The following is a 16,783-nucleotide window of genomic DNA, read 5'->3' as shown; positions in this document are numbered from 1 at the left end:
GCAGGGAGATCTGGATAGCTGGAAGAGTGGGCCAACAAGAACCTTATGAAGTTCAGCAAGGACAAGTGTAAGGTCATACACCTGGGAAAACATAATCCGGGAGCACAGCACAGACTGGGATCCACCTGGCTGGAGAGCAGCTCTGTAGAAAGGGACCTGGGGGTCCTGGTGGACAGCAAGCTCAACATGAGCGAACAGCGTGCTGCTGTGGCCAAGAAGGCCAACAGGATGCTGGGTGGCATCAAAAAGGGCATCGCCAGCAGAGATAAAGAAGTCATTATCCCACTCTGCTCAGCGCTTGTCAGGCCACACCTGGAGTACTGTGTACAGTTCTGGTCCCTGCTACACAAAAAGGATGTGGACAGGCTGGAAGAGGTCCAGAGAAGGGCCACCAAGATGATCAAAGGAGTGGGAAGCTGCCATATGAGGATAGGCTGGGAGAGCTGGGTTTGTTCAGCCTTGAGAAGAGGAGGCTCAGAGGGGATCTCATCACCATGTACCAGTACTTAAGGGGTAGCCACAAAGAAGATGGAGAATCCCTTTTTACACAAAGTCACAAGGGGGAATGGACACAAGTTGCTCTTGGGGAGATTCCGATTGGACACCAGATGAAAATTTTTCACACTGAGGACAGTCAACCATTGGAATAATCTCCCCAGGGAAGTGGTTGACACGGCCACGTTGGACACCTTTAGGAGTCGTCTGGACAGGGTGCTGGGCCATCTTGTCTAGACTGTGCTCTTCCTAGAAAGGTTGGACTAGATGATCCTTGAGGTCCCTTCCCACCTGTGATTCTGTATTCCATTTTTCAAGTAAAATTTGCATATCAGGGTTTTTCGTATATAAAAGTATAGTGTATGTGCATGCATGTAAAATATGTAATATACATAAAAATATATAATACACCTGAATATTACAGATTGAAGAAACAAAGGGACCTGGTGGGGTGCACATGTGTGCAGATATTTTTTTGGCCATATTTATTATGCTGCAGTTTTAATTCAATCTTTGAAAGAATGTTTCTCATTAAGATAAGCTTCCCTAATGATTGAAAAAAAATCTATATATAATTCATGTTCTATATTCAGAAGATTTTTTTGGTGTGTTTAATCCTGTAAGACTAATTTAAATGATTTACTCAGAGAAACACTTCTGCACCTTTCAGAAAAGATGGTGCTTGCTATAGCAGACACAGTAAAGGCTATTGAAGCAGTATGCAAAATGGTTCTCTAGCTAGCTTGCAAAAACATTAAATCATTTCTCCCTATCAAACTAACACCACTGACATGATCCAAATAAGACCAAAGGCAATGCATCATCACTACCTCATTGTATTCAACTCCTACAACAGTTCTACAGTTGAGTTGCCACAGGAGAAACATTCTCTAAGGAAAGCACAAACACAAAATCAAGGCCAAGAATCATAAAAGATTTTAAGAGGAAAATTTTACTGTAGTTGCTGTTTCATATGTATTATACATTTGTCTACATATAAATGGTATTTTATTCTTTAAAGCATGTGAAGGAAGGATGTTGTAAAACGAAATGCAAGACTCCAATTTTAAGAAATGACTGGCTGGACCACATAAGTAAGAGTTTAGTGGAGCACAACAGGAAGAAGTACTTCACTTGCATCATATTAGTAGCAGGGAACAGAGCACTGGAATGGTCTGTGACAGAGGACTACTTCACTTCCAACTGTTGAGAAAACATCATGGTTAAAGATAATTTGCTCCCGATTAGGAAAGGAGTTAAGAGTCTGAAACGTAAAATACATAAAAAAGAGTTTGTAACCTTTTCTGCAAATAGTATTCAGGACAGCTGAGAAGTTCAGCTGTGAGCAGTGACTGATCTGTTAAGTGATAGGTGCACAGCTTTTAGTATTGGTGGGTGGTTACTTGTAAACTCCTCTCCTTTGGACATGCCCAAGTATGGTAAACAGTATCAGCAAAACACTGACCACATCCCCCATATTAGAACAGTAACAGCACAATGCTCACTTCAGAATACTAATTAATCAATTACTAGTACCACAACCTATCATTTCATTGCAGAAAAAAAACAACGGCCAAAATCAGTTAAAATTGCTTTTATAAAAGCATGCAAGGAAGCTTTCAATGTTGCCTACTGAATAAAAATTAAAGTATGCATTAAGTTATTCTTTGTTTCTACTGTAACTAATTTCAAAGATCAAGACATTCTTGGGCTGTGTAACGTGCGGACAGAAGAGTTAGCATTCCTTTCAGTAACACTGCAACCCTGGGGGAGCTTTTCCATGTCAAGTAAGCAACATTTTCAGATTTAGGAATGAGTAAATTCATAGGACAAGAACAGCAATTACTCTGAAACAGAGATCTCACTGTCATAGATACTCCTTGGTGAAAATATGATAAAACATCTAAATCAGACTAGATGGAAATAATTACTAAACAAAAATTAAAACATTTCCTAATTCTATTTACTTTAGAAAATTCACCATCCATCTTCCACTAAGGATACTAAATGTACCTTTAGAGAAGGAGCAAGAGCAGAGTATGCATTAAAAAAAAATAATCAAAGCCCATCACATGAACAAAAATGCAAACATTAGGAAAAAAGTATCTAAGTTTACATTAAGAAAAACATGACATTGTCCTTAATGTTTTGGAAATCAATTATAAAGCTACTTCAAGAACTCTCAAAAAGCATCAAGTAGTAGCATATCTGAAAACACCATTATTATGTCTGTGAAGTGCAAATTAAATGCTGTAAGCACGTTCTCAGTGAAAGCAAAACAGGTAACATTATCTGTTAAATAATATTACTACAAATACCAGAATACCTCCTGAAACTAATACAGTTGCAGAGAAAGATAGAGAGTATGCACACAAAGTGAGCAAACTACTAGCCAAATTTCAACCTTTACAGCTCCTTGGTTTTGTCAGTTCAGTAAAAATTCATTGTGTTTTTATATTGTGAATCTTGAAAAACCTGACAAGGATTTTGTATATTAAAGTCTCAAGATATCTGGACAAAAAGCTGATCATCATCAAAATCAAGTCTGCCAAAGCAATATTGAAGACACACTCTCTCCTTTCTTCTGCTCAGAGTGATACTACCAGCAACTCTACATAGGCCCTTTTGAGTCAACAAAGAATATTTCCTTCCCCTTCCCACCGCCCCTCCCAGGAATATATTTAAAGTTCTCACTTGTCAGGAAGCAGTTCCTCAATGAAGTTTTCTACTGATACAGCAGGCTGTTTTTCATGTATTACTCCTGTCCGACGCAAGCTGTCTATCCTTTCTTGGGCTCCCTAAACAGTAACAAAAGCTGTTAGACAACATTCTCTTTGAATCACCACATAATACAATGCTTACAGATGAATGCAAAAAGAACTCTAAAACATACTTATGTTAAACAAAATATGACTTTGAAAAATTACTCTTATTTCAACATTAGAAAAACAAAAAACAAAACTCATGAAAAGGAATAATTGAATCCCAAACAGTAACAAAAACTGTGATAAAACTAATTAAATATTTATTATTTTTCCTTGAAAAAGACATAGCTTAGCATACAAAGAATTCCTACACTGTAACTGTGCCAAATTTCACTATTAAAGCATCAGAATATATTCCTGTTACTCAAACTGACATTTTCGCAGCTTTAGATTTCTTGCATTTAGATCCTTTAAAAGCTTTAGACCAGCTTTGTAAGACCAAGGGAGAGAATCTCTTTGTTGTGGTACCTATCCAATTAAGATGTAGGAGTCATTTGCTCCAAACCTGTTATCACTCTGAGGTTGTAATAGAAATACTACTCCTATTACACGGCAGTAGCTAAACAGGTAACAGAACATATATATTCTCCTCCTTTACCTCAGTATAAAATTCTACTAGCTAATATACTGCTATGAGGATAGGCTTTGCTCAGCTGCGAACACTGCCACAGCAGTTAGGAGAAAACACTTCCTTTTTAATTAGTAAATTATTTGCTTACATTTAAGAAACAGAATATGAAATAGTTGTTTCCAGGGTTTTTACTTACTGTCCAAGGAGGTGGTTGCACCTAGGTACACCTGACAAACACACACATTTTTAAAATCTCAAGAGACAACCCTAACCCTTCTTCTGGGCCAGCACAGCTGTTTGTAAGGCTGCACAGTGGATTCTTAATTCTGAAAGCAACATAGATCTGCTCAGGAAAATCCCTGACAAGTGTTGATCAAACTGTCTTTGACCTATAGAATGAAGGGGGAAGACAACGCAGTTTCAGTCTGTTTTATTTTCTAACATTCCCAACATGGTGTGCTAGTAACAGACTAAGAAGAAATGCCTGATATACTTTGAAACTACAGTATTTTCACTATGTATGATAGATGTGATGGCAATAAAACTGACATAAATATTCATTTCTTGTGAATGTGTTTGCAAAAAAAACCCCAAGAACTATTTCAATAAGAAGCTTTAAACTGATATAATGATCCAGATGGCAGTAAGAAGAAAAAAAAGGAAATTGAACTTCCCTTAATGGAAAATCAGAGTCTTCTGAGTGAATGTTCCTACACTCTCTCTTTGCACTGAAGGTACTTTAGTATTGTTATATATCAACTTACTTTTAAACCTGCAGCATAGCCCACAGGCTGTGGTGCAATGTTAGACTGCGCCGCCTCTCCGGTAACAACAGCCATTCCAAAGACTTCTTGAAAGGCATCTCGAATTGCTGCGACTTTCACCTCTTTATTAGAAGTAACCACTATGTCCAGTTCTCCCCCAGTTTCTGTAAAATATATATATATGCACACGTATTTTTTCTCATTCCCATTGTAAGCTAGTTCAAATACATTCTACATCTTAACAGTATGCTTCAGTTGGTCTTCCCTTTAGCAGGCACTGTACAAAAGTCCTTTCATGAAGCAGAAGTAACTTAAGTGAGGAAGCAAAAGTTAGATGAATAGCTAAGCGATTTGTGGATGAAAGGCAGACAACAGGAACTGACGGCTGTTCAGCACCTGAAAAAAAGCATACCACTCATTTAAGATGGCAATTCACAGATTTAGTAGAATAACTCCTGGTGTCCTCAGAAGTGGTAAGGAATGTTGGTGTGACACACAAACTCTTCCCTAAGAGAGAGACCAAGAACACAGATGAAGTTCATAAAATCCAGTGAACATCTGTCAAATTACATAAGCTTTAAAAGAAAGCCTTGCGTTACTTTCTTGTTATCCTTGGCCTGTGAATTTCTGTGTCATTTTATTGCCCGTCTGCCTCCCCACAGCTTTATCCCATTTTTAGATATTAAATATCTAGGGAACCACAAAGTCCTAACTCTTTCTGAATGATTTCCATATGGCAGTATCTCCATAAAGAAGGATGAGTTTTCACAAAGCTTTTCTTAGAATAAAACAAAGGAGTTCTCAAATTAAAAGAAATCTAAAACTACCACAAAAGATTGATGAGCTCAATTATACCTCAAATCTGTCTTTATCACAGCTGGATCATTTTTATTGTCAAAAAATTTGTGCAAAAACATCTCATAAAACTTGTCCCCGCTGTGACAAGTTTTCTTAAGAACAGCTTAAACTTTTTTCAAACACGGCATAGCACAGAGAAAGCTGCATAAGTAAATTGCATCAGGAAGTGTAAAGGACAAATTAATGGACAAAATGTCCAGGCACTAAAAGTAATAGGTATGGACATGCCTCTTGTCATCCTTAGTCCAATGGCTGTGGATGATGGAGGAGTACACGGAGAAAGGAATACAGAAGTCACCAGATCTATTGTCATTTACACACAGAATCAGAATACACATATAGGTTGGAAAAGACCTTTAAGATCATTGAGACCTACCGTAAACCAAACACTGCCAGTTCACCACTAAACCATGTCCCTAAGCACCACATCAAAATGTCTTTTAAATACCTCATGGGGCAGTGACTCCACCACTTCCCTGGGTAGCCTGTTCCAAAGCCTGACAACCCTTTCAGTGAAGTAATATTTCCTAGTATCCAGCCAAAACCTCCTCTGATGCAACTTGAATCCATTTCCTCGTGTCCTATCACCCGTTACTTGGGAGAAGCGACCAACACCCACCTCGCTACAACCTCCTTTCAGGTAGTTGTATAGAGAGCTATAAGGTGCCCCCTCAGCCTCCTCTTCTCCAGGATAAACACCACCAGTTCCCTCAGCTGCTCCTCATGAGAGCCTTCATCCAACTTCATTGTCCTTCTTTGGACACGCTCCAGCACCTCGATATCCTTCTTGTAGTGAGGGGTCGAAAACAAAACACAGGATTTGAGGAGCAACCTCACCAGTGCCGAGTACAGGGGCATGATCACTCCCCTACTCCTGCTGGCCACACTATTCCTGATACAAGCCAGGCTGCTATTAGCCTTCTTGGCCACCTGGTCACACTGCTGGCTCATGTTCAGCTGGCTGTCGACCAACACACCCAGGTCCTTTTCCGCTGGGCAGCTTCCCAGCCACTCCTCCCCAAGCCTGCAGCATTGCATGGGATTGTTGTGACCCAACTGCAGGTCCTCAGACTTGGCCTTGTTGAAGATCATACAGCTGGCACTGGCCCATCGATCCAGCCTGTCCAGATCCCTCTGCAGAGCCTTCCTACCCTCGAGCAGATCAACAGTCCCACACAACTTGGTGTCATCTGCAAATTTACTGAGGGTACACTCAATCCCCTTGTCCAGATCATTGATAAAGATATTAAACAGAACCAGCCTCAACACTGAGCCCTGGGGAACATCACTTGTGATGGGCCGCCAACTAGATTTAACTCCATTCACCACAACTCTTTTTGGGCCTGGCCATCCAGTCAGGTTTTCACGCAGCAAAGAGTACACCTGTCCAATCCATGAGCTGTTCTAGGAGAATGCTGTGGGAAATGGGTGTCAAAGGCTTTACTAAAGTCTAAGTAGACAACAACCACAGCCTTTCTCTCATCTCCTAAGCAGGTCAGCTTGTCATAGAAGATGACCAGGTTAGTTAAGCAGGACCTGCTCTTCCTAAACCCATGCTGACTGGGCCTGATCACTTGGTTATCCTGTACCTGCCACATGATGGCACTCATGATATGTTCCTTAATCTTCCCCAGCACCAAGGTCAGGCTGACTGGCTGGATCTTGTAGATGGGCATCACGTTTGCCAATCTCCAGTCAACTGGGACCTCCCCAGTTAGCCAGGACTGCTGTTAAATGATGGCAAGTGGCTTGGTGAGCACCTCCACCAGTTCCTTCAGTACCCTTAGGATCTCATCCTAAGAGATGGAATTGGATGTACACATCACTGAACTTTGGGCAATTGTTTTAAACACTTGGTAACAACAGGACTAAAAAAAAAATCATCGAGAGTATCTTTTTTCATTGACTCTTCCTTGACAGAAATGAAGTTAACATAAGTAAACAATTGCTTAAAATTGGCTGCAGGCTTTTGTGGAAGTTAGCCTTGTTTAAGTGCCCAGGGATAGAAAAACTCTTAAAGAGTTTTTAATGCATTAAAAAATAACCCATAACATACCTAGTAAATTACTACATAGTGACTTCAGAATGCTAACTGTGCCCCATGCTTCTGTATTGCAACAGCAGATACAGATCATGTTCTTTTGCATTAAGGATCATCATATATCAAAAGCATATCTTTGATCCTCACAGATACTAAAGAAGGGTAAGAAAGACATAACATGCATTAAAAGAAAAAATTTGTGACGAGACCTGTTGCTTACTATAGTAATATAGAAATATTAAAACCTAAAATATAAGAATTTTATATACCCTGGTAAATTCAGAGATACAGCTGTAACATTAAGTTAAGCTTCACTTAATTCACTTGAACATGAAATTTAGTTTTACCATCTGTATTATAAACTGAAATTTCAGTTCATGACATACAATTTAAGATACCCTGCTGTCTTCTGTTATAAAAGCATTAATGTTTATGCTTATAATGTGACCACTTCCTGTGCAGACAGAAATTTTCTATTCCAGGTGCTTGCCTCAGATGACAACTTCACAACGTGCCAGTTAAGATAATTCAGCTCTTTTAAAGAGACTATAGAAATACTATTTGATCACATGATGAAAGAATTTTCAACAACCTTATCCAGAAGCTTTGGTCATTTCAGGCTTCGGTGTGAGGAATCTGAAATTTATTTGGAATTGCAGCAGTGGAGAACAGACAGAAGTGGGACCACTTGTTGAAGACATGGCTTTTTTTTATCCCAGAAAACATTTATAGAAGGAAGTATATACTAAATGTACAAACCTCTGCCCTATTTCCACAACCTGCAACTACAAAAAAAAAGGTAATATATTAATGGCTAAGGTATATACAGATGCCTTCCCTTCCAACAGGACTTCAGAGAACTTAGAGTAAGCAAATTCAGTGGTTATCTCAAACTGAATCTTACAAGCAAAGCATTTTATTAGAATTATTGCCTCCTCTAGGTAATGTTTTTCTGTCCAATGAATATTGTGTCAAACTATCAAAACAGCCATTGGATACTGCCAGATCCTATTTTAAAATGGAGGGTCATGACTGCAATAGAAGCCTTAAATACAGTTTACCAAATTGTGCATAATCAACACTTACTGTAGCTTCGTATTGCATCCCACTAGTCTTCTCGAATACTGGCTCAGTTGCTGGCTAGCCTTCTGTGCTGGCTTTGGCTGGGACAGAGTTAATTTTCTTCACAGTGGCTAGTATGGGGCTATGTTTTGGATTTGTTCTAAAACCAGTGTTGATAATGCAGAAATGTTTTAGTTGTTGCTGAGCAGTTCTTGCACTGGTCAAGGACCTTTCAGCTTCCCATGCTCTGCCGGATGCACAAGAAGCTGGGAAGGGATACAGGCAGGACAGCTGACCCCAACTGACCAATAAGATATTCCGTATCATATGATGTCATGCTCAGCATATAAAGCTTGGCGACAAAGAAGAAAGGAGAGGACATTTGGAGTGATGGCATTTGTCTTCCCAAGTAACTGTTACGCATGATAGAGCCTTGCTTTCCTGGAGATGGCTGAACACCTGCCTGCCCATGGGAAGGAGTGAATTAATTCCTTGTTTTGCTTTGCTTGTATGCACAGCTTTTGCTTTACTTATTAAACTGTTTTTATCTCAACCCATGAGTTTTCTCACTTTTACTTTCCCCATCCCACCAGAAGTGAGTGAGTGGCTGTATGGTGCTTAGCTGCCAGCTGGGGTTAAACCATGACACCTCCTCACTGATTTCATATCCTACTACCTCCTCACTAGTCAGCTGCTGTGATATTTTCCCCTAAATGTAAGAAAATTTACTACTAATCAATAATTAGGTTTTCTTCCCCTTTTATGACACATATTTTCCACTGAATTAGTGAAATAGTGCAGCAATGCAGTTAGCTGAATCACAGAACAGGTCTAGCTGAAAAACAGCTCAGAAAAACAAAATTAAAAAACATTTTAACAGTTTCTTCTCAGCCTTGTCAGTTTCCTGACCACCCTCATCTACTACATGCAGAGAAAGGGCAGCACCAGACTGCTGAATGGCAAAAAAAAAAGCCAAAACCAAACCAGCACTCTGGACAAATTACATCTTTTGTTTCCCCATTTTAGTGAAGTAGAAATCTCAGGTCAGTTATATGTGACATGCAATGTACTCTAGTAAAACAAAAAAATGGTGAATACCACAGTGCTTCTCCTTCCTATTAATTCTCAAGCTGTAATAGAAATGCTATGCTTTCTCTTCCAGGCTTAATGCTCAGCAATACTTCAGACTTCCTTAGACCATTTCAGAGTTTTAACATTCCTACTAACTGATTCAGGAACTCCTTCAAGTTTGCTGAATTTCCTAAAAATAGTATAAATACTATTAGGCTAGAGAAGTGGAACATCTGAAAGTCAAAAGAAAGCCTCAAAAGCTATGGAAATACCTCTGTCCTATGCCTCTCTGAGTATGCCTACCTTTTGGCTTGTTTTAACTGATGCATGTGATCCAACAGAACACATACAGTGTCTTTTGAACTCAGTGCCCTAAGGCTTAAATAGAGACACAGTTGGGGAAAATAGTATGCAACTTAGGGATTACAACCAAAGTCTCTTCACTTTTTTTCTTTATAACTTCCTCATCTTTTACAATCTGAATTAAAGGGTATTACTATGCCACTGTCTGAACTACAGGAGAATACAAAATTCAAATTAATCTCAAGTCAGCCTCCCGAGTGAGTTTCACTTGGACAATACACTTGAGAAATCAGTACAGTATTGTGACTTTGAATTAGTACACTACATATACAAACTTTAAGTGCAAAAGTAGTGTGCCATTACATTGACCTCTCTAACATTTACATGTATTACTTAATAGTTTGTCACAAATACTTACTGATGTATGGAACCATGCCAGGATCCAGCGTTGTGATCATGGTCTCCACCGAATGCTTGGTTTTATCAAGAACAGACTTAACCATGGGATTCTCAGCTACACCCTGAATTTAAGCATAGAGATTTCCATATTATCATCTGTTTTCTTCCCAAGAAACTCAGAATGTTACAGTTAAAAAACAACCAAACAAAAAACAAATATTAAGCTGCTTTGTGTTTTCTTATCACATTTACACTTTGTAATGCCATTGTATCTCACTCCCCAGCACAAATACTACTGAATATGACTATCAGCACATGACTTTTCAGTTACAACAAAAAGGTCAAGTATCGTCTTTACCATCCTCTTCTCATTAATGCAGAAACAGCCCCACCAGTGATGGTGGGCAACACACTTGATATAATCCTATTCTGGGACCAGAAGCCTTGAGCATTTAGCAAAGTTGTGGATTCCCAATGCTAATTATAGGTATCATCAAACTAGGTCGCTAGATTTAGACTGAGACAACTCAAGCTGAAGAGTCTCTCTTTTTCTAACCTTTTTAAAGACAATAGGATCTATTCTGAATCGCCTATTATTAACTAATATTTCTAGAGCAATTGAGCTAAAATTCCTCAGTTTATAAATGGATTCTAAACATTGCCGGAAAAGTGTTCTACGTTCTCCAGCCAAATCATAGGTGGAGCTGCTGACAGACCTAAAAGTTCATAAAATATAAACACTGCCCTGTGTCTTGCAAATAGTCTTAATGAATGTCTGTATCTCAAAAGTTTATTTAAATTCACATAAGATCCCAGGGTGAAAGAAGAAAGATACCAATGCTGAATCATTGAGAGATAAAGCACTGGAAACTATTTTACAGAATTATTTTATAAAATTTCTTTAGTAAACACACTGCTTTCAGTCTAATATTAAAACTGCATATGTTTGTATTTGTTTCACTAAATGACAAGCATTACACAGGACAGCACTGTGCCCACACATTTTTCCAGAAAGTGCTTGCTCAATGCACCTACACAGTATTTCAGAAAACTGCAGAATCCAAGTAGTTTTAATTATCTCAGAACAATTTTTGCTCAGCAAAGCTTCTTTCCCATAAAACATAGAATGGGTTGGGTTGGGTTGGAAGGGACCTTAAAGGACACCTAGTTCCAATGCCCTGCCATGTGCAGGGATAGCTTCCACCAGATCAGGTTGCTCAAAGCCCCATCCAACCCTTGAATGCTTTCTGTTTCTTTGCAGAAAGCTTAATAAAGAAAAAAAGCACAAAACAAAAAACCCAACACACTCCTACAACTACTGAGAAATCGTATAGCTACTAATAATGATATCTTATCCCATGCCTCAAGCTGAAATAGTTCACTATTCAGGTACCCTTCTCACCACTGTGCAGAACACTGAGCCTGACTGTAGAATTTGGTAAAGAAAACAAAACAATCACTCACTCTAGCACAATTAAGCTTTTTCAAGCCAGAGCCCACTGTAGCCACTTGTTTCTCATTAATATAACACAAGACTTCTGAACTGTAGCATTCTCTGAGTAACAAATATACTCTTGTGACTATTCATGTACCCACAGGATGCCATCAAGAACAGGGAAGTTTATATTCCTCCTTCAGCTCTCTCACAATTTGAAGTTTGTCTTTCTTTCAACAAAACTGAATTAGTGCTACGAGATCCTCAGAAACATTTTAAGTAGAAACTTCCAGTTCTAGCATCTTTCCAGTAATGCAAAGCCAAGAAGTACTCCTCCAATCAGCAGCCTAGCTGCCTAACTAACATGAAGTCATTATACATATCCTGCAGATAATCAGGCTCCTGAGCAGCAAGAAGTTGCTTCCACTACCAGTGGAAGATGCCTTTATGTTCATCAGCCTAGCACACGCAGGGAGAAATAATCCACGATTTTACACAAGTGCAAAATATGAAGTTATCACAGCACTGTGATCCATAATAGAGGTAAGTCTGGAATTTCTACTGAGTCAATTATAAGTCAACAGAAATCCAAATTGCTCAAACGGAGAATTTTCCATTTCAGCAAAGTGCAAACACAAATCTTTTGAAAATTCACATCCTGGACGGCTTTGTTGCTCAAACAGTCAAATAGGCAAGCTGTCGGGTGCAATGACTGCAATAATATCCAACTTTGCCTCTGATACATTATGTAGAAAGGTCCAATCCTGGAACTGTTACAAGACCGCCCAGCCATCTTTGAGAGAGCAAAGGAACTGAAACAGATTCATTTGATTCTAGACCATTAATTTGTCAATTTTAGACTTGCATGGTCTTGAATACTATTTAGCTTGAAGGAAATCTGGATGAAAGGAGTGTGTTGTCTTAAGAACACTAGAGGAAAAAGGGAAGTTCAAACTACTTCAAGAATAGGAATAAAAATAACTGCTGCAACTACTGTATAAGCTCTTCAACAGGGAACCCAGAAGGCATTTCTGTAATAATTACCAGCTAGTCTCCCAGATTCTGGCTGATCTTTAATAAACAGAGTTTCATGTGTGCTTACAAGGACTTGAGGGCCTCAGTGTCATTAATGATTCCTCATTCTTGCACCTACGAAATTCTTAAAAAGATGTCACTGAACACACAGAGCGCATACTTCAACCAAAATCTGCATATTATTATTGAAGTCACTGATACAGACCTTCTCCACAAATAGAAATAGGACACCTTTTGCATCCTAGAGGTATAAAGGCAAAAGTAATGTGAATGATATTGGCTTTTCAACTAATTTGCAACTGCAAACTCTGCTTCTTTCAAAAGGGCTACAGAATCACGTTACAAGAAAGATATCTTCTGGAACATTATCATCTATTGCAAATTTTAAGAGGAATATGATGACTGAGAGAAGGACATTATTACTTAAAGGAAGATGATGTGGTTTTATGATCTTGAGAAAGTATCTCTCCTTGAAAAGAGCAGCATGACAACTCTGCTCTCACCGTACTGATGGAGGATTAATTTTGCTCTTTAAGACTATCATTGTCAGGACGCGTATTCCTTGAGGGCTCAGTATGCCACATTATACACAACTTTTTCTCCCAGCTTTGCATGCTCAAAGTGGCTTGGAAGTCCCTCCAAAACTCTGCAATCCCATTGGGACACCAATCTTCTTCATTCTTCTTTTGCATTTTGTATGAGGTAGTACAGAAAATGTTGTTGGTCTTGCAGATGGTACAGCATTTGTGCACATACCTTAGATCTTTTTGCCACAATCTTTATGATGCTACTTATATGCAGCATTTGTCACAGCTCCAAAAAGGTTACAGGCTAAAAAAAAAAAATCTACTAGTTGATGTTGCTGCTTATTTCATCTGTATAATAAGATCACAACAGAAGGAGTATTGGTTCTGCACTATATACTCCATGCCTTCTCGCTGTGAAGTAAAAGTCAGCTTTCAGGTCTTAAAAGAGGTTCTAAAACATCACCTGATTTAAAAACACATGACAGAACCTGTTAGGTATTAATATCTTCCCATCACAAGCACTAAAATTAACCTAGAACACCTACATTTGTGTAGTTCTCCCTCTTGTATACAGAGGAAGAGCAAATGCACAGTTTCAGCAAACACCACTATTAAAAACAGCCACCTTGCACATGAAGCCAAAGATGGTATTTTTAGCAACATGCATTTAAATAGTAACTGTTTTATTATAGTCAGTAAAAAAATGTAACTCCTCATGAAGGGTAACAGACAAAACCCCATACCTTTATAAACCCCCACAGTCCTCCAGCAGGTGCTCCACCTTGGGCAGTAGATACTCTGGGGTCTTCATGCTCCTCAGGGAAAGTGATTGCAGAACCAGTTCCAGAAGCCAAAGGTGATGAGAAAGTTGCTTGTTGAGTAATAGGATCTGCCAAAACACCTAGTAAAATGGCAAAATAAAACACAAGAGTTCATTTATTTTACTGCATTTAATTTCTTGTACTGTAGTAACACAATTGTTTAACAGGAAAATGAGCAGGAAGAATAGAAGAATACTGGGCTGATTCCCTTCATTTCTTGAAGGGCCCAGAACAATTCTGCTTGTTAAAGATTAGCAGATATAACTACTGTAAATGAGTTCAACAATATCTGCTAATAGAACCAAGACTGCCTGTACATTATGTATAAAATTAAACAATGATTTTTTTTTCTTAGCAGGTTAGTTTAACAGTGGTGCTTTTTACTGTAATCACATTTTCATAATAAGCCCTCAGTAGAGGAAAAAGAGGAATGGGTGTTGCTCTCTGAACAAAGAGAGAGGAATGTTCTTGTGCATAATAAAAGAGAGAAGTAGGAAATTTTCTAACCCTGAGTGCTGGAAATTAGAAGCAATAGAAAAAAGGAGCAAGCAAATGAATAGCTTTGCATATTTTAAAGTAAAACAAAAGAAACTCAAACAGCAGAAAATTTAAGCATGAGTCTTTGCCCCATTACTCAAGCTTCTTTTAACAGATTTTCCAATACTAGCCTTAATCAAGAGTTATTTTTAGACTGCACAATGGGTAGGTCTTTTTAGACATTTTCCTAATACAGACTGCTTAAAAGAGATATCACCAATAATAGTGAGAGCCTGGCTCAATTGCAGTTGAAGAGCCAAGTTTCCATTCCACTAGCAGAAAATGACATCAGTTCAGCAACTACAGCAATTGCTTACATGGAAGGTATGTATTTTTAGCTGTCTTAATGTAATTTAGTGGCTGTAAACAAGAAAATTGAAGCTGGTGTCATGTGATGGACAGCTTATTACAGACAGCTTTTCAGAACAAAAATATGAAAATTATGAGATTACAGCCAAGACATCATATCAATCTGTAGAAATATAAAGGCTGAAGCTGACTCTCTGATCTAAACAAAAGACATGTATATATGTTTAGCTGGCCTTTCCCGAGCAAGTTAACAAAAAATAAAGCTCTCAAACAAAGATTTTTCTGTGAGCCTGAATGCTAGTGGAACTCTACTAAAGAGGACACTCTATCCTAGGCCATTACTGTATTTTAAAGGCTACTCTCCCTTCTTGAGTGCAGCTATGTTAATTAAGTGTACCTAGAATAATAAAGAAGCTGAGCTTGCAGGACTCCAGCAGAGTGGTGGAAAAAGCCACTCAGGAGATCCCTCACTGTCTCACAAACACAAAAGCATACAAGCAAAAAGTTACCTGTGACTGGAGGTGCAGAAAATGATGGCATCAGTGGGCTCTGTGGTGCTCGACCAGCATGACCTCTGGTAATATCATAGGTTGAAGACATGGAAAATCCCGAGATGGGGGGACCAGTGGGAGGTGCCGGAAGACCAGGGCCAGTAGTAGAGCTTAATGGATGAGGTGTAGAGAACTGGGACATGGGGGTACTAAAAGCTGAAGGGGCAACAGGAGGTGGGGCAGGAGCTACAGGTGGTGCAACAGTAGAAACCGTTGCAGAAGGCACAAGTGGAAGAGAAGCTGAAGTCATCATAGGAGGAGGAAGTGGAGACACTCCAGCTGGCAAGGGTGGCGAGTATGCAGGAGAAGATGACAGGCTTGGTGTCACAAGGGGACTGGACAAAGCTAGGAAAAAAGAGAAGAAAGGCATTTTAGAAATGCTGAGCCTTAATCTCAGAGATTCAGTTAAATAATTTTTCAGATATTCTACAAATAAGTTTTGACCTGGTCTGCTTTTTTCCCCTCAAAGTGAATTTTAGTTCTGCTTCAGTTTGCACACAACACCATTGTGCTCAATTTTCAGTGATAGTATCTTGTAAACCACATCTCTTTCTTGCATGACCGTATTAAGCTTAAAAATATAAGCCAACATTTGACTACCCAATTTATAGTAGCTGAAGCCTGCTTCAGAAATTTCTAGCTAGTACTGCTCTTTCTGAGTGACTGCTTAATTAACAAGAATAATGATGATGCAGGAGTGCCCACCTTTAAGAATAAAATGCACACTTGTAATACCTGGGAGAGTGGGACTTAGTTCAGAGGTATGGTTCTATGATACGGGCTGAACACCAGGCGGCCATCTCTCTTCCCTGGCACCCAGCCTCCTAATCCCTTTGCTTTCTCTGTTCCAGCCTGGCCCTCACCTCATCCTTGGATCTCTGCTCTCTAAACCATGTTTTGCTGCAAAATTAAGTCAGAAAATGAGAAAGGACCATTTTTGATAGGACCAAGCTGTTGGATCAGCTCAGGCATCTCACTGGCCTCAGCCTAAACATCAATGACACTCAGATGATATGCCAAGTTGCACTAATGCAGTGGTCTCCAAATTTTATCATGCATACCGATCAGTAAAAAATTTTTGAACATGCACCCCCCAAAAATACATAAAATTTATAAATTATTTACATGTACCACTGTACTACTATATTATGCATATTACGAAACATACACAACAGAATTTAAAAGGATGAGATGAAGGTGAATGAAAAAAATCTAAAAATATTTTTACTTACAAATTTT

At 38.9% G+C, this 16,783-nt stretch overlaps 1 protein-coding gene across 5 annotated transcripts in view; it reads right to left on the bottom strand.

Annotated features, from left to right (window-relative positions):
* PRRC1 (proline rich coiled-coil 1) overlaps positions 1-16,783 on the bottom strand; it is a 34,758-nt gene that overhangs the window by 7,458 nt on the left and 10,517 nt on the right. For all 5 annotated transcript variants that reach the window (XM_075078166.1, XM_075078168.1, XM_075078170.1 and 2 more), the window contains exons 3-7: positions 15,503-15,889; positions 14,070-14,227; positions 10,349-10,451; positions 4,596-4,759; positions 3,190-3,293 (exon numbers count right to left, since the gene is read on the bottom strand). In XM_075078166.1, the coding sequence (XP_074934267.1) occupies positions 3,190-3,293; positions 4,596-4,759; positions 10,349-10,451; positions 14,070-14,227; positions 15,503-15,889 (916 nt within the window). The remainder of the gene's footprint in view (positions 1-3,189; positions 3,294-4,595; positions 4,760-10,348; positions 10,452-14,069; positions 14,228-15,502; positions 15,890-16,783) is intronic.

Source organism: Phalacrocorax aristotelis, chromosome Z (genome assembly GCF_949628215.1).
Source record: "Phalacrocorax aristotelis chromosome Z, bGulAri2.1, whole genome shotgun sequence".
In the NCBI taxonomy this organism is placed as follows: domain Eukaryota; kingdom Metazoa; phylum Chordata; class Aves; order Suliformes; family Phalacrocoracidae; genus Phalacrocorax; species Phalacrocorax aristotelis.
The sequence above is the reverse complement of the archived record's forward strand: the minus strand, read 5'-3'. Positions and strand labels throughout refer to the sequence as shown.